This window comes from Oryzias melastigma, linkage group LG23 (assembly GCF_002922805.2).
Source record: "Oryzias melastigma strain HK-1 linkage group LG23, ASM292280v2, whole genome shotgun sequence".
In the NCBI taxonomy this organism is placed as follows: domain Eukaryota; kingdom Metazoa; phylum Chordata; class Actinopteri; order Beloniformes; family Adrianichthyidae; genus Oryzias; species Oryzias melastigma.
In genome coordinates, this window is record NC_050534.1 from 10,353,222 (window position 1) to 10,372,251 (window position 19,030).

Below are 19,030 nucleotides of genomic sequence, written 5' to 3' on the forward strand. Positions count from 1 at the left end.
TCATGACAAAGTTCAAACGTTTTACAGAGAATGAAGATTCAGTTAAATAAACTTATAAAAGGGACATTTGAGAATTTTACTACAGCAAAGCTGAATTAGTTAGGCATTCATTCAGAAACTTTAGCACAGAAAATGTGTTAAAAAATCCTCAATGATTGAGGATTTATGTAAAGACAAAACACGATCGATCTTTCTGCCATGAAAGATGATTGGATGGAGAGTTAAAGTGACATTATATGGAGAAAAAAATCACGTAATGTTTTCTTTATGGATTTTTTTCAAACCAACAACTTTGTTTCATTAAATCTTCATCATCTGTAAATAAAAAAATAAATCTACTGATATTTTTAGACTTTTTTAACTAAATCTTTTGTAGTTGCATTTTATTTTGAAAATACATTTTCAGAAACCGGAGGCTTAAACGTACCAACTTCGGACCAGTTCAGGAAAATATAGTCTAATTTAAACGGCCCAAAACAGTTTGGGGACCACTGGTTTACATGTTCCGGTTTTATTCCGATTACTTATGTAAACTCAGTTACTGTTACTTCCTAATTGGACAGTTTGATCACTCAGAAGTGAGAATGATTTGGAGTAACATTGAGTGTGTTCCCTTTATTTTTTTAAGCTGTGTATTTTGTTTATTCATTCTAAAGTTTGTGTTGTCTTTAGAAAGTCTTCATTAGCATTAGCATTGCCTTTTAATAAATAAAATGGGGGGAAACATTTGGATTTATTAGAGTATCAAAGATTCTTGCCTTTAAATCCCTGCTGTTGTTTCCAGGGAGGACAGGGACCCCTACAGGAGGAAGGCTGCACTGTTCCCTCCCATCAGAGAGCGCTCCCCCACCCGCCGGGATGCGGCCCGCTCCCCCCACAGTCGCTCGGGCTCCAGCGTGAGCAGCAGAGGATACTCCCCCGACAGAGCCAAGAGTCTGCCGTTCCCCTCACAGCAAACCAAGAGTACGTACAAAGTTTGCCTCCGACTCTGTCAAAATAATGCAACATATTTTAAAAGTTTTTTTTTTTTTATTTTGCTTTTATTTTTACTTTTTGTACTCTTATTTTGAAAAACTTTAGAGCAAAATATTTTCATAGTTTAAAATGATGAATATTAAGAAAAATTGTCAATCTAAATACAAGTTTAGTATAATTTTTCATCACTAGTGTGTGATTCTGTCCGACTCTGATGATCTGGCTGATTGGCTTTTCAGGCGTGGACGGTCCAGAAGGTCATGCCAGTCTCTCTGAACACCTCTGGGGGGCGATGTTTCCTCAGCAGAGTGGACATGACACTTTGGGTCTGTACTCTATGCCATGTGAAGGAGCTTCAACTTGGGTGACGGCCTCTGCTGCATCCTTGTCATGTTGAGAAGGATGTCAAAACAAAACAAAAAACAGGCAGAAAGAGAACTTTTAGGACTTAAAATTAAAGATTGGAGATAATTTCACTCCATTTGAAACCCATGGTGTTTTTTGTTTGTTTGTATTGCATGTTTTCACCCAGGTTTGAAGTTTCATTTTGAATTTTTTCTGAAATTAAGCACAGTTTAGTATTTAACTCGTATTCCATTTTTTTTTTTACTGTTTTTGAGGTACATTATCACTTTTTGTCTTTTCTGCTGGTGCTCCTCTAATCTCTGCTCATATTTTGCTATTTTTTTTCCTACATTTTCAGTGCACAGCAATCAAAAATCCATATATTTTGCTGTAAAGTACATTAAAAGTGCTAAAGTACCTCATTGCATGCTCCTAGTTTCCTCTAAATACTCCCTTTTCATGTATTTTTGAGTTCTTGTCCATCCTTGTTTGCTTATATGTTGGTTTCAGTTTATTTTTTCAATATTTTTTTCTAAACACTTTCACCACATTTATAAAACTGTAAGATTCACTACATCAAAAAATTGTCCCAAAAAATCAAATATTTGTAGTTAAAATGTTTTTTAAACGTTTGATTAAAACCTCAAAAAAAGAAATTTATTTTTATGGTATATAGATAGTATCAATTACCTTCTGTTGAGTGATTTGGTACGTTTTTGCACACCATAATGTTAGTTTAAAATGTAAAAATCATTACATTACAGTGTTTAGAGGAAAAAAAGCAACTTATACTCCCACTGTCTCAAATTTGATCCACACTTTTTTAACATGCTCAACTTTGGTCCTATTTTAAAAAGGAAAAACTCTGATTATCAGAAAAATAATGCCGTCTTAATTTGCTAGCATGTCATCTCTAGTACCTTTCTGAACAAGAAAAGCTCTTCTACTGCCCCTAGTGGAAGAATGATTAAACTACAAGTCAGAAAACCTGACCCAAATTATATACACCAGGTTTTTAATAAGGTTTGGATCATATTAATGAGAACGGGTTCTTAGGAATATGTGTATCAAATGTGATCCAAATGGTAATTGGGTTATTAAGGGATATCAGTTTTATTAGGGTTAGGTTTATGCAAAAAATAAATATTTATTTGCTAATGTACATGTGATTATTTTTGGCCGGAATAAAGAAATAAAAAGTAAAAAAAAAAAATAGAAATTATTTTAATTAAACTGCATGAAACTCAAGGTTTTTTTTTTTATCTTTTAGGAAGCGTTTATTGTAAAACAAAGCTTATTTTCTTAAAAGTGATGCATGTTTTAATGAATAATGAGGAGCTTCATTAGCAAAAGCTTCATGTTTGAGTCTGTCTGTGTTTCCTTTCAGTATTAAGCACAATATAAGAGAAGGAAAATAGACTCCACTTCAACACTAAATATCTCTTTCATATTTTCTGTACTTTTTTATTATTATTTTAGTCAGTATTCATCCATCAGTGAAAGAAAACCCTCAATTCATGTAGAAAAGAAGTAAAAATAACATTTTAGTCGGTGTATATTAAGCTTTTGCAGGTTTTAACGGCTCTAGTAAGGATCCTGTACAGACTTTTATGTGGCAGTCATTTTATTTTGACATTTAAATCACGGCTTTCTCCTAAAATGTGATACTTTAAGCACGAATGGAGCTTTATATTACAAAGAGTGGGGCCTGCGTTGGGCGCCATAACTTGATGTTTCTCAGTACAAATCAGTTAAAGCGATTCAAGGTGACACTTAGAGGATTTGTTTCAGATATATGTGCACGCTCCGGCACTGCTGCTTTGTCAGGCCTCATAAAGATGCCACCAGCTCGTGCATGAAAGTCGACGGCGCGGGTGTAGAGTGTCTGATGGATTTTCCCAAACCCCAAGCTTCCACTTTGGTGTGGTTTTTTATTTTTTTTGGACACCTTTTTATTTTTTATTCATTGGTTCTCGTTTAACTGTTGGAGTCGAGAGCCGAATGTGGCAGCAGGGTTTCAGGCAATGCAGGATCGCCAAGAACATGAGCAACTGGTGGAGTGGGCGGGGTCTCCCATTCCCTTTGACTGTATAAGAGAACTGGACTGCATAGTGTGACATCACCCCTTAAAAAAAAGGCTTACTTCCGGGTCCAATTAACTCAGTTCAGTCACCATATTTTTGTGAAACTGATGCTGCCATGTTGGAGCCAGTTGTTTGATCTGAGTCATCGTTTCTATGGAAACCACTGTCACCAATCAGGAGTGAGCTTGTTGGAAGTCCATACCTCTATGTTTCAAACGTTTAACGTGAGACCACATATTTTTTTATAGAAGCACCTGATTGGTCAGTTTATTGCTTGAATAACTTTCACTACAGAAAAAAAAATATATATAAAAAACTATGATTAGCTAGATCAGGGGTGTCAAACTCAATCGCACAGGGGGCAAAAAGTCCAAAACACATCTTAGGTTGCAGGGGGGATAAACATAACTACATTTTGAAAACTTTAAAAACATAACTTTTGAACAGAATTATGAACTAGATATATAATGCTAGTGTGAATGCTGCCGCCGAAGATGCTAGTGCTGATAGCTGAAGATGCTGAAATTGATAGCTTAAAACAGTGAAGCTGAAATTACTGAAGCTAATAGCTGAAAACGCCGAAGCTGATAGTCGGCTAAATTATTAGCTGAATGGGAAATTAGCCTAAGAAACAAAAAAAAAACACCTAGGTTAGCCAAAACAGCTAGCATGTAGCCGAAAAAAAAGGCTAAACTTAAATTCAGGATTAGCTTAAAATGTGTCAAAAGAGGGAAAACGCTCTATCAATTTCAAAAAGGATTTTAACAAAAGTGTTCAGATTTGTAAAACTGTTAACTTGTACGTTGACGCTTTAGCTCCAGACCAGTGTTTATGTTTGACCAGAGATAGAGTTAACTCTCAATGTGATCAACATGAATCAGCTCATTCTGTCGTGGAGATCAGCAGCTTTGTCATCGTGTTGCATATCTGTGAAAAAGTGCTTTAAATGCTACTTATCAACACAAAACTGCTTTTCTCTGCAGATCAGCTAATTCACATTGAGGATTTGGTTGATGTTAGCTTGTGGCTGTGAGGAGCTGTAAGCTAGCGGGAGAGCGTGTAAACATAGAGCTCTCAGCAACGGGGAGGGAAAGGTGGTCCTGCCCACAACTCAGAGGGGAATTTCTAAGGAACTCCTGCCACTCTGAAGAAACTATGTCATAGAAAACAACATATCAGGTTTTTGATTTTGGCTAAAAATTGTGTTATCAAATTTAAAAGTTTACTAGGAACTAGGGCTGGATATCTCCAATGATCTACATCAATTCAGATTTTTAAAATTCTTTCTCGCCTCTGAATTTGATTCAATTTTGAGTTTACACATTTAGCCTAATTTGTTTATAAATACATTAATAATCTATAGTTTTGAAGATTTTCATATTGATCTGATACAGTTCACATACTGTAAAATATATTATTGAAATTATAATTAGAGTGTTAATAGCATGCAGTGTTACATGGATTCTCAAACGAAGAAGGTCCAACAATTGTTCTGCCTCTCCTGAAGGGCTTTTTAGCTTGACCACTAGGTGGCGATCCCGCTATAATATAACACCACAGAAGAAGAAAGAATGAGCAAAAAATACTGCTTTAGACCACAAATAGTTACTTTTAAAACATATTTACTTAAAAGAGTTTGTGTTGTGAGTTAGCATTAGCCATCCTATGGGAAAACCCATTATACATTAGCATCAAGCTAGTGGACATTAGATTTATACTGTAGATCGATCTCTACTTTTGTGGATCAATCATTGATGTATTAGGCTTAGATTGATTCATTAATTTTTATCAACCTAGGCCTACCAGATTCTAAAATAGATTTAAAAAAATGATTGGATTAGGACTTTAATGGCTGAAACCAGCCCTCTGGGAGTGGTTCTTACATTCTTACTCTTCATGTTTACTAGTTCTCTTTTAAAATCCTTCATTATAACTCTTTTTCTATTTTTTTCCCTCACAAAAACATCTAGTTTGCTCCTAATTCTTGTCATAATATTTCAGCTTTTAACCTTGTCTCTTGTTATGGTTGTAGACAAAATCCCCGGCCTGTCCCGAGAAGGATCCCCAAACAGCACAACGTTAACCAAGGTGAGCTCGAGCCGTTTCCGGATCCCAAACCTCGTTCGTTCAGCTCCACACTGTTTGGTTCCGTCTGCCTTTGTCATCCCAGAGCCGAAAGCATCTGGAACTTCTTAAATCTTTCTCATAAGCATTCAGAGCACGTTAATGGGTTCTAAAGCGGCGCTCGCACACGCCGCTCAAAAGCCAGGAGGCCCGAGCTTTGTTTACCTGCACTGTAAGCAGACTTCAGTCACAAGGACTCCTAATGGCTCGGGGAAAAGGGGTCAAGTGTTGGCGATTGTTAAAATACTTTTAGCACCGAATGTGGACATTTCCTGAGCGATTTGCAAAGAGCAGTTTGTTTTGCTGATGCCATCCATCTTCAGCTGTGTGCCGGGCGGGAGTGTAAATGGAATCAGATGTGATTAGGAGCGCCGTGTCTGGCTGCGGCCACCCAGAAGGGTAAGGTCAGTCAGTAGCCCGAGTCATGACTTTATCACATGATCTTCACCGCAGAGCCGCTGGAAGTCCCAGCGGAGCTCGCCGGGGTTTGTTGATGTTGTTTACGACCAACAGTTGCTGCCAACTACAGATTAAGAAAATCTGTTCATACGACAGTGAAGTTTTGGATCTATAAGTTGGAGCCATTCCAGATTATAAATAGAGGTTTTTATTTTGGTGGGAGGGTTTAAAGTACATTTTTACCTGTCGATCACAGCCTACTTTTACTTGGAGCTTTTTAATGGACTTGGATTATCCTCGATTCTGATTGGTTGCAGGGTATTCAGTAAAAGTGATAATGGACATCTTAAAAAGAAGTCACATACCTGAATGTTTTATATTCTTAAGCTGGGCTATTCGCAAGTTAGTAACTGAAGCAACAGAAACTCAGCAAATATGTTTAAGTCTTTCCCTTTTTTTATCAAACAACAAGACAGTAGAAAAGCCATGAGGGATTTTATAGTTTCCTTTAACCTGTTTGGTGAATTTGAGTATTTTGAAGACTGGGATACAACAAAAGATGAAGAGAAAAAAGAATATATAAGAATAAGGAGATGAGACTCTAAACAAACCTTTTGCTGCATCATCTGGACAAAAACAAGTGGGAAGAGGCGAACGTTCCCTCTGAAATGGAGCTTTGTATCACTTAACATGAAGTTCCTCCTCTGGTCCATAGTGAGGTCTGTGCGAGCTCTGTAGCCGTTACCGTGACAACACATTGCACCACTTATCAAATCGTCCGCCCCTTGTGAAAAACGATTTAAACCTAAGCAAAAGTACCAAGATTTTTGTAAGATGTGGTATAAGATGGATAATGTTCTATGAGATTTACATTATTAGAAATTAACAGATTTTATGAAAGCGGAAGGATGTTCAAGATTAAAATGATGCAATAAAATCAACAGAGGTTTTCATCTGTACAAAGAAATGTCAGACTTGGGATGAGCATCAAATTATTGATTGCTTGAAAGTGATTGGGAGGAAGCAAACTTATATAATCCTACATTGTCCATTAATTTCTGATAATGAACACCTTGTTGCGCATTATCCCTTATTTAAACCACCAAACAAGAAATCACGAGATCTAAGAGGTTTCGGACTGTATGTCACTACCAAACTGAGTGGCTTCCATTCTGATTCACAACTTTCTTTTAGGATTAAGCATTTATTTTACTTTTGAAATTCAACCAGGTTGTGACCTAGTTCCTAGTTCCGATCCATTTCTGGTTCCATCTACTGATTGCATCGTTTTGTTTTGTTGTATTTATCTTCCAGTTTTTAGCCTCCACGGTAACAGAAAAATCAATATCACATTTATTGACTCCTATGCACAATCTCGAGATCAAAGAAAGCTTAAACCAGGTGAAGACATTTTACAGATTCATTTTTCCCTTAAAATTTAAGGGAAACCGACAGCAAAAATGTCCATTCTGATATTGACTTTTTGTGAAAATATTGTCTGACATCATACTGAAGACCATTGCTGTATAAAGCATAGTAATAACAGTAACTGTACTGTAATAAGAAAGTAATAACATGTAATAATGTGTAATTACCACAGTAGTACAATGGTACAGCTTGGTAATATTAATGAGTATCGCTTGTATATACCATGCAATTATTCAGGTAAAACTAGGTTACAAACTTGAGTGTTGCAGCTCCAAAATTTACTGTTTCTGTTTTAATTCATGACAATTTCTAATAATAAAAAGGTAGAAAAATTACCCAGGAGCACTTGCAATAATTTTAAAATGGTCACCATGAATCAGAGATTCATGTTGACGGAATACTTGTTTCTATTTCATTTTACGATACTATTATATTAATATTTTTTAAAATAGAGGAACTAAATTAATTTCCCAGAAACCCTTGCAGTAATAATCACTTTAATCAAAGTTGCATTTTAATGCATTTTTATGACTCGAAATTAATACATTTTGAACTTCTCACAATAATAGGATGAATTTAAACATTTAGTATAACAGAAACAGATTTTTGTTAATGAAATTTTTTGGTTTAAACAATATGATGAACAAATTTTGTTTGTTTTTGTGACTATCTGGGCATTTGAGGTAAATAATTGTTCCCCTTCCTTAAACAATACAGTGCATATAATGTAAATATACGATAAAATGACCCTGAAGCCAAACGAGTGGCTCAGAAACAAACAAAAGTGAGCTTTAAACACGATGAATGGCTCAATGCACGCTGTAAACAGCTCTCCATCAAACGCCCATTTTTCTGCAAGCCGCTCTCCACCGCACAGTCAAAACGAGCTCCGCCCGCACAGGCGTGCACGCTCTCCCTGCAGCCCCCGCTGCTGCGTTTGATCCAGCCTCTGCCGCATTGATGTTCTCTCCTTCGGGGGCCGCCGACTCGTAACCCTGACCGAGATGAAAGGGCCCCAGCGAAGCTCCCCCTAATGGCTCCGGTCGTCGCCTGCTGTGGAGGTTCAACAAACGCAGGCTTCCTGGAGCCATCCCAGTCCCAAGAAAGTGAACGGGGGAGGGGGGAGTGCTCTGGCCGCGTGCCAGAGCGGTCTCTGGATGACGGAGAGCTGTCCTACAGCAGAATTAAGGTCACTGGGCGGCTCCAGAGCAGCAAAACAAATTCCTGCCAGCCACGATTCAATATGTCAGCAACCATGACGAGAGTTGGGGTTCTTGTCCTGAAGCCTGGAGATAATTAATTGGATAGGTTGGTTCATTTCTCTTAGTGTGAGGATTCCCTTCATACTTTCAAGCAGAGATCGCTTGCAGGAACGTCTAATTCCCAAACGTTTTTTTTCCTCCTAATTATTTGCAAAGACTCACACCCGGGACTGTATATGTCAACCAGTTCATTTCTTAAGCTACTTCCACACCATCCTCAGAAACGTGTGTCCAAGCAACCACTTTCACACTCGTTAGCCTTTCAGACTTTAACTTTGAACTTGTTTGGAACACGCTACACACTAACTACATTACAAGCATTAGCCACGTTAGAAGTGTTAGCCAAAAAACTCAAAAGCAGCTCCCAACCTTGTATGCAACACGTAAAATAGACGATACGGCTAAAACCAACATTTGTGACCAACTCCCAACATTGTTAATAGCATATTGCAAAAAACACACCACAACACACAAGCTACATTAGAAGCATTAGCCGCGTTAAAAATATTAGAAGTGTTAGCCACATTAGTCTACTCACAATACCTGTAACTCCCAACTTTGTTTGCAACACGTCGTTACTGCTAAAACCAACATTTGCGACTAACACTAACTCTCAATATTGTAAATAACACTTAACATGAACGCAACACTACATGTTAGCTACATTTGAAGCATTAGCCGGATTAAAAGGGTTAGAAGTGTTAGCCACAGTAGCGTATTCACAATACCTTTGCAACACGCAAGACGTTGTTACGGCTAAAACCAACATTTGTAACTACACTAACTCCCAAAGTTGCTAATAACACACAACATAAACACACCGCTATACGTTAGCTACATCAGAAGTGATAGCCGTGGTAAAAGTGTTAGAAGCATTAGCCGCATTAGCGTATTCACAATACCTGTAACTTCCAACCTTTGTTTGCAATATGTAAAAAGTTGATAAGGCTAAAAAAAAAGTTATGACCATGCTAACTCCCAACATTGTTGATTAGACGTAATAAAAGCGAACTAGTACATGTTGGCTACAATAAAACTGCGAGCTGCGTTGGCGTATTCATAATACTTCCGCACTATCCTCGCAAACGTGTGTCCAAGAAACCACTTTCTATGTAAACGCATGTATATGCACATTTCAGGCTTCCACATTGAAAACTAGCCATGTTCCCACGTTGGTTCTAGAGGTGGGTCAAAATATCGCGATATTTCAGCTCACAAGCGATTCCCGGTCCACCTTTCCTTTGTTTTTTTTTGTTTTTTTTAAACCATAGAAGAGATTCCACATAATGATATTTAATTGATTACTATGGTAATTTATTGATAATTAAAACGTTTGCCATATCGTGATACTCTCTGGATCATGAGCCATGTATTGTGAATTGTAACAAGAGGAACCCTGAGATTCTCAGTCTAAGTTTTAAGTCTGTTTTCAGGCTCTATATACAAAACGTAGAAAGTCAAAGCAGTTGAACTATGACCAGTTAGGGACTCTGATTTGGTAGTAGCGTCCCCTTTAAACCACAGAAGTGCCAACCATTTGAAAATTGGTCATAGAGGAAAAATTAATGATGTGTGGTTTGTCCTCTGACGGAATTGTATGACACCAAGTCTTTTACGTATCATAAAAGAGCTGTGAAAGAAAAAGCCTAAATTAAGATTGAAGAGATTTTTACCGCTATTTCCTATAAAACCTCTTCCAACCGTAGGCGTATGTACTAGTATGGAGTAGCGACAGTCCAGTGTGAACACCGCCAAGAACTTGCGTTCAATGCGTTCTTGAATGCACTTCACATGCGGTGTGAACATGTCACTAGATATATTTCATAGCAAATTGAATTCATGCTAAAAAAGACAAAAAAATGTTTTGATATGTCAAGTTTTTTTCTTATTCCGTAGAGTGCACCAATGCTTCTGGGTTCATGACATTCTCTATTTAGGCCAGTTGGCGGAAAACGTCTCTGCCCAGCTTTGACTCGAGAACATTTCCAGGTTTAACCGCAGCCGGCCAGCTGAAATGAAAGATTCTGACAGGGATATTTTTCCTTTTTCAAATGAGGCAAAGGAGGATGGAGACTGCCAAACCTGATCTCCCCTACAAGCTTCTACATGGGGACTTATCCCAAGCGTGGCTTCAGGCGGCGGGGGCGGATAGGACGGAATAATTGGATGATTCTTTTATGAGTTGTGCTTTTTTTTTTATTTTGGACCACATTCTGGCCTTGTGATGTACTATCGCCTGTAATCTTGAGTCGGTCATGTAGGGATGTGAAGTGACTAAGTGTGTGGCCTGTTTCCTGTTCCTGTAGGGGTGGACTTTAGTCACGGTCAGGCAGCTCTGCTCCTGGGACGGCGAGCTCCCGTGGAATCGAGAAATGAGCAAAAGAAATTGATCAGTGGTTCAAGGTGGCCTGATTTCTTCAAACCCTTACAGTGTGGCGTCTTTTGAGTTTGCCGATTTCTTGAAATGTAGATTCTGGCTGTGTACGGACTCCGTCAGTTACTCAAACCCCTAAAAGCTATAAAGTACGAGACTATCTGCTGCCTCGGATTTTATGAGAATTTTGACACAAGCATTTTTTTATTTATTGTAAAAGCGTCCCTAGTGGTTTTTTAATTATGATTAGGATATTTGTTGTGGGCGGGACAGTTTGCACAGAGCAACCCCGGCCCCCTCTCTCTCCCAGTTACTGATAGCTCTCTGTTTTTTGTTTTGACTGCTTTTAATTTGCTACAATTTAAATAAACAAAAACTGTATTTACTTTGCTATAAGGGACACCGTTAATGAATGGTCTATTTTTGAACTTATATCACTTATAAACACCGCTAATCTGTCCTGCGCTCAATATAAAATTTATACTGAACTTTAAATAACGTTATCAAATAAAACAGGGGTGCTCATTACACCAATAAGTGAGTAGATCACAGTCCATCAGAAATAAATAAATACATATTTAACAAATAAATAACTCCAGTGAATAATCTTCCTTACCGTGAATACTTCACTTGATTGAGATGTAAAATGGCCAATCGAACGTCCGTGGGTACTCTTGGCGAACTTTGGTTACTTGAAAATAAATAAATAAATAAAAAAAACTGATGTGCACATTCAGCCTGTCAGCGGAGAACGTCTGCCAGCTTGACTGCTGTTTCCATTCCAGCCCCCAGGAGCGTTTATTGAGGCCCGGGCTGACTCACGCCCCGTTTAGCCCAGCCGTCCTGCCACGGCCCTGCTGCTGAGTCAGCAGTGTGAGCACACGGCTCTCGAACCCTCCCCAGCGCCCACAGACCAGGGGCCACCATCGAGCAGCTCACACTTCACAGCAGAAATGTGATTGTCTCTGTTTTCATAGTGAACGCTGTATCTGTTCTAATTATGCACTACTACAAAAATAATATGTATAATTATCCAATAATTAGTTGACATTGTTACGCCCCATTTTGTCTGGGGCATAACATAAAGGTAAATTAAAGAAGAAGTGTTACAAAAACACAAAGAATGGCTCCATTAAATGATAAATTAGCACATCAATCTGGATAAGAGCTACAATCACTAGAGAAGTGAGAAGAACAAACGGCAAAATTAAGTAAAATTAAGTCCCCAAGCACCACACTTTCACTTAATTTGGTGTCATTAAGCAAAAACTCATTTATGTTTAATAATTATTAAAAGAACATTTAAGATACCTATAACTCCTAACTTGTTATGGCTATGTTTGAGACTATGCTAACTCGTAACAAAAACATACAGCTGCATGTTAGCTACATCAGAAGCGCTAGAATTATTAGAAGCGTTAGCCGCGTTAGTGTATTAGAAATACCTGTAAATACCAACTTTGTTTGCAACACATAACAAAGTCGTTAGGGCTTAAATAAACTTTTGTGACTATGCCGACTCCCTTCATTACTACTAATGTAACAAAAACACACTGCTAGACGTTAGCTGCGTTAGCATATCCACATTTGAATGTATCTCAAAATTGTTGCAACATCAATAAACACAACCAGAATTAATCCATACATAAGGCACCCTAGATTTTAAGACATCCTGTCGTTATTTTTTAAAAAAAGTGCGCCTCATATAGTGCTGAAAATACGGAACTCAGAAATTAAATTTGAACGTAGTTTTCTTTAAATATGTCCTTAATTATTAGAAAAATGATGTTAAAAACCCTCCTTCATTGGAGTGGGTCTTCCACTCTAATGCATTGTGGTCTATATTTGCCAATCTTCCTGTTTTTTCCAAGGACTTCTGGGAAATTTTCAGGTCAATGGATTTTGGACTTGTAGATTCGGACATCCCAAAAACACTAGCGAACGTCCGATAAGGTCCACTAAGTAGTGAGTAGGGAGCGACATCGTACACAACTTCTTTTTTGAATCTCTACTAGTTTGCCTCCACCGAATCACTCGGTGCTAAAATGAGCCGTGCTTCCTCCTTCAGCGCGCTTCATCAATCCCATCTTTTATATAACCTCGGTAGACAGGCAGTGGGTCGGGTCAGAGGGTTCGACTGACTCACATCTCTCACTCTCTATAGGGCTTCTAGAGTATTTTGTCATCTGTCGGCTTTTCTACATGTTTGTGGTGTTTTTGCTCAGTTTTGACTCTTTCTGTCCGTCCAGGAGGACTCCCATCCCCCTCCTGACGTGGAAAAAGAGGAGCCGGCCGTGACTTCGGTTGTCGAGGAGACCAAGTCCACGGACAACTTTCAGGAGAGGCGGGCCTCGGCCATCTCCGCCAGAGCTCAGGAGATCGAGAAGGTAGAAACTGTTCAAAAGTAGCTGAAAATAATGAAGTAATAAAAAAAAGGCTTTTCACTTCATTGGAAATACATATTGTTAATAGTTTTACAATTCTACGTCTGATAAAGTTGGAAAAATTGAGGGATCTTGTAAAAACTTGGTGTGCCGTCTTCCATATGGTGGCAATTTTTAACAACCTAATTATATTCCAGCGAATGTTACAAACGAACTTAAATCTCTTCAATTGGCTGTTTTTCATGTATTTTAATAGATGTAATGCCAGCAGCTGGCAGGATTGTGAGGTACAGGAGGAAAAAACTGGTTAGAAATGACTTCTCTGGAATCATCCCAAATTTACAGCCTCTGGGCTACATTGGAATTATAAATCAAATATAGAAACGTCGGCCTTTTAGGCAGGAAAGCAAAAGCTTGGACACAAAGTGGAATTATGCATGACTGAGAAGCAGCACTCAGCCGCTTAATAGAGCTCAAAACACCCCAGGCTGGACATTCCAGCTCTGCTCAGGTATCTAATGCAGGCCGTCTGCATCAGTGAGCTCCACCGAAGCCTCCTGAGAATGGGAAACTCATTGACTGTACATGAGAACTGGACTGAGGGAGTGTGACGCCACCCATAGAAAATGGCTCCAACCAAATGAAGTCTGTTGAGTTGCCAGTTTTTTTGTGAGACAGATATGTTGGAGTCAAATGTCAGTAAATTGTGATTGATTAGAATTGGTTTGAGTCAACGTTTCTATAGCAACCACTCTCACTAATCAGGAGTGATGTTTTTTTAAGGCCACGCCCCTACCACTTAAAAAGGGATCGGTCTTCTATTTTCATGCCTGTTTTTACACTGAAAAGTTTTTTTAAAGTGATGAAAAAAGATTTTTTTTAGGATTTCTTGGTCTTAAAAATCAGAAAATGATTTTTTTGTCTTTTTTTGGTGACGTTAATGATCACATCTTTGAGTAGTATTTGTGCTTCACCATTTCCAAAGAATGAGATTGTTTCAATATTAAGAAAATCAATCAAAGATTTAAAAAAACTGGGGATTTAAAGAGTGAAATGTGAAGAACTTTTTCTTTCTTTTTTTGCGTCTATAAACACCAAAACCTTCAGACTATCTTTAGCCTGTGAACATGCTAACCTTTCAGACCTCGAAAGCATTAAAACCCAAGAGACTTTCACACATTTACTTGTGACATTTACACAAACAGCTGCTGCAGAATGAAGCCGCTCTCGTCTTCTTGCTGCTTCCACGTGTTTTGCCGAGTCACCGCCATGGAGCTCGTTTGGACTGACTTTATAAATGTCAGCCAGATGCTTCAGTGTTTTGTTTTTTTAATGAACCCTCAAGTCTGGTCTTGCCATCCTTTCCCACCAGACACCGCTGCAAATTTCAGCAGCTCTACCAAAAAGCTTCCCTCAGATCTGAGCTGAGGCTTCGTCTTACCAGCAGCGCCTCGCTAAGCCGCGTGGGCGTGGCCACGACGCGCTCTGCTGAAATCCGCAACAATCACCGCTCTTTAACGAGTTAGTTTTAACTCCCCGTAAAGACGCTTGAGATCATTTTTGAAGAGGTTTAACCCTTTGTCGTCTCTGCACTCACCACGCCCCGGTGAGCCAATCAGATCGTCTGTTTTCAGTCACGCAGAAATGAGAAGAAATTTTATTTAAAAATTAAAGTTAATAGATTCAAAAATGTTATTAGCTTTCAAAAATATATTTAAACCATACATGACAGGTTATTTGACAGAAATGTTTACAATTGTAGCATGTTGTTTGCAATTGCAACAAATTTGTGATTATTGTTAGTTACTCATCATGTATCTATTATTGTTAATTAATTATTTTTAAACATGACCTATTGTTGTTAATTATACACTATTGTGAATGAATTAATCATTATTAATTAATTACCTATTTTTAATTAATTACTTGGCTTTGCTGATTAATTATTGGTATGTGATTACCTGTTACTGTTAATTATATATTTTTAATTTATTACTTATAATTAATTTATTACTATTTTTTATAAATATTCTATTATGAATAATTGCATATTTTTGTTATATATATTTACTCATTGTTAATTGATTATATAATATTGTTATCTATTGCTTATTACCATTATTAATTAATTATCTGTTATAGTTAATGAATTACTCATTATTGTTGAATAATTACTTATTGTTTATTACTTACTTACTATTGTTAATTATTTATATATTATTGCTATTTAATTACTAATTATTGATATCTGTTATTGTTATTAAATACTTATTTTTGTTAAATATTTACTTATTCTTTATTTAATTATTACCTTTTATTTAGTAAATATTTATATATTATTGTCATTTCATTATCTCTTGATAATTAATTACTTATTAATGTTAATTACTTATTCATTCATTTCTTATCGTTTATTAATTACCATTTATTGTTAATTATAAACTTTTGTTAATGTATTACTAGTTATTGGTAATTGTTTACCTATTATTGTTAACTTATTACTTATTATTGTTGTAAACTAACAATTGTGCCTCTTTTTAAAAATTCAAATAGTTTAGAGAAGGTTAAGGATTTTTATACGTTTTATTGTTATTTTGATGTAGTTTTGCTGTTTTTTTATATTTGTACATTTTTCTTTTATCTATTAAGTTTTGGTCTTTGTGATATAACCTAAAATCATTTTGATCTCACTATATCTGATAGTTACCATTTAAAAAAGGACATAATTTACTATTAGAAGTAGGTTTGGGAAATTATTATGTCATAGTTTACTATCACAAAACTGGTAAAAACACACAAAAAAGAAGGTAAAGAGATAGATATCAAATAAGGTTTTAAAGCTAAATTATTAGAGTAAAATGTCAAAACTTCTTAGTAAACAGCCTGTTAGGGTTGTTTCATAATGCAAATGATTTAGTCCGTTTTGAAGTGTTCCAACACTTATTAGATTTTGAAGGATCCTTGTTTGGGGGATCAGTAGAAAACCCCTCCCAGAGTCCAGAACTCGCTCCTTCCTGCTTGAGGGATAACAGGCGGGGCTTCAGGAAGTGCGTCTTTCACCGCATTGTACTAGAAAGAGGAGTCTCTGCTCGTCTCCATAAACGTCGTCCACACCCTGATGAGACATTTCCTGATTGGACGTTCTGTAGCCGCTGAACAAGAATAGAAAACATCACAGACACGACTGTAACGTGTGTCAGAAACAAAATAAGCGGTTGCTTTACAGAAACATTGTGATTAGGTTTGAAAGCTAAAAGAAATGACATCGACTAATCAAAACTCAATTCAAACATGAGTTTTTTGTTTAAAAAACAAAAAGAAGGACCACTCATTTCCTCACTGTGTTTTTGTTTTATCTCATTTAAAATCTATTTTTAGGAACAATTAGTGGTGCCACCTTAAATCAAAAAGGCGGGAAAATAAAGTCCACTTGGAAAGATCACGACATCTGTGATCCATGTTAGTGAGAACAAGTGGAAAATATGAAATATTTTAATTTTATTGATATGGATCCTTTAATTGTGTTACTTTTTATCCAAAATGTGCTGTTCATCACTCGTACACCACGCTTAGTTTTTAAACCAAGGGAAATACGCCACGAGTCCTTGTGAGCACGTTAACTCGGTTTGACAGCAGGTCTTTATTTGGGGTTCTCTGTGCATGCGTTCTGTTCTGGGATCATTGTGAGGATCCAGAAATAAAACCCAGCATGCAACAGAAGCCAGTATTGCTATCCGGTGAATGCGGGCCTTGACCCATCGGCTTTTTCCACACATTTGTGAAACCGGTGTCTCCTTGCAGAAACGCCACACACGTTACATAGAAACCTCCAGATTAGACTCCAGCAGCAGGGGAACAAGAAACGTTTTAAATCAAATGTATCACCTCTGTCTGCGTTCAACAAAAATGTGAAGCTTTTGCACCTAAAATTCCATTAAGAACACGGCAATAAAGCCTCATTTCCAGAGCGGTCGGGTCTTGGTTTTTTTTGAGTGTTTCCGTTGTAAAATGGACCCATTAAACAGTAACGACCTATAACTCTTGGGGCCCCCCATCGCTTGTAGGTCCATTGAAAAGTGGAATGGAACGGTTGGGTTGGCAGAAAAGGATGACGACATTAGAAAGTTCCAATAAGCGCTCATTTAAGCTAACGTTCCACACGTTTGTAAGCCTTTGGGTTTTGGCGGTTTCCTGTGTACTCTACCAGTCACCTGTCTATATTGAAAATGCTGCTGGATGACCTCCACTGTTGTTAATTTTCTAGTCGTTGCACAAAAAGACACGATAGCGGTCTACACCACGTATGCGCCGTGAAAACTAACCGTACCACTTCTTACGGTATCGGACCGCTTGAGGTGAACCAGAGATAATTCGGAACAAATTTTCAGTCTGGATACACGCAAGCAGATCCAAGTCCAGGACCAGGAACGCTCTCTGACCCATGTTTCTAGGTGGTATCGGTTTGTTTAGAGTCGGACTGAGCTTTGGTTCGCTCTGGAGTCTGAATAGGCTCCATGCTTGGAGTGGAACAACTGGACTAAAACAGGATAAAACCAGAGTACCGGAGCAACAATGAGACACAGCAACTCATTGAAATGCTGTCAGATGAGTGAAGATTGATTAAAACAGAACTTTTAAGGTGATACACATAGATTCTCACAGTGTTTGTCATAAACTTTCAAAATTGGTCAGCGAAATATAAAGCTTGAATAAGTGACCTATCCCAACAAGAATTGGGAAGTGTAGGACTTGCATTATTCTTTGTAAATCCTGGCCAATGACTGATGAGATCTTTAGTCACATGGTTTTGTTTACAAGCTTTTAACAGAAATATCTGGTTGATGACAGTCTAATTACAGACGTTCAGGAATCCATCTGGACATTTCTTGTCAGAATCCACCCTAAGATAATTATCTCTGCTGATGATTGACTGCTTTACAGGGATCGGTATGCTGAGTGTTCTTCTCTCCTCGCCCTCAGGTGTACCGCAAAGACTGCGAGACATTCGGGATGGTGGTGAAGATGCTGGTTGCCAAAGACCCCAACTTGGAGAAACAGCTGCAGGTGCCCCTCAGGGAGAACCTCGGGGAGATCCGCGAGCGCTGCCTTGAGGACCTCAAACACTTCATCAACAAGCTGGACCAAGCGGTGTTGCATTCAGAGCCCCCCATGTGCGACTCCACAGCCCCCTCCACGTCAGCGGCGCCCCATAAACTCTCAAAAACTGGAATCAATCACGGCTCGTCTTACTGAGGATTTCCAGGTTGCTGGACTAAACCATCTCCATGGCAACCCCGACAGAAAAGAACAGTATTATTTTTGAACTTTTTTTTTTTTTCTTTTTTAACAGTTGTGTCTTTTCTGTTGGAATTTAAATCTCAATTTTTCTGTTGAATTTTGCTACAAGAAATATTTAATAATGTTTTGACGGTGAGTTCACTATTTAAACTTGATTTTTGAGTGACAAAAAGCAAACGATTCTCAAGCATGATAACACTTTTGTACAGTTCTTTTCAATATTGTCATACTTTGTAGCAGTCAGATGTGTTTTGAGCTGCTAATTTTTGCAACACGTGTATGTTAGCAAAAAAAAAAAAACGTACATAAATTTATACTGTACATAAAAGCCAGTGGAGTTTGTTTTTCTTACATCTA

General features: G+C 37.7%; 1 protein-coding gene and 1 long non-coding RNA gene across 4 annotated transcripts in view; one reads left to right on the plus strand and one right to left on the minus strand.

Annotated features, from left to right (window-relative positions):
• Nucleotides 1-19,001, plus strand: part of pphln1 (periphilin 1) — a 24,603-nt gene extending 5,602 nt beyond the window's left edge. For 2 of the 3 annotated variants that reach the window (XM_024291818.2, XM_024291835.2), the window contains 5 exons: nt 785-963; nt 1,215-1,301; nt 5,437-5,492; nt 13,241-13,378; nt 18,356-19,001. In XM_024291818.2, the coding sequence (XP_024147586.1) occupies nt 785-963; nt 1,215-1,301; nt 5,437-5,492; nt 13,241-13,378; nt 18,356-18,628 (733 nt within the window). In that variant the 3' untranslated portion in view covers nt 18,629-19,001. The remainder of the gene's footprint in view (nt 1-784; nt 964-1,214; nt 1,302-5,436; nt 5,493-13,240; nt 13,379-18,355) is intronic. The other variant, XM_024291826.2, reaches the window with a different exon arrangement.
• Nucleotides 360-6,672, minus strand: LOC118598071. The gene is made up of 2 exons (XR_004947165.1): nt 6,539-6,672; nt 360-1,359 (listed from the first exon to the last, which is right to left on the minus strand). It is a non-coding gene; the product is annotated as an uncharacterized LOC118598071 (long non-coding RNA).
• Nucleotides 19,002-19,030: the final 29 nt, after the last annotated feature.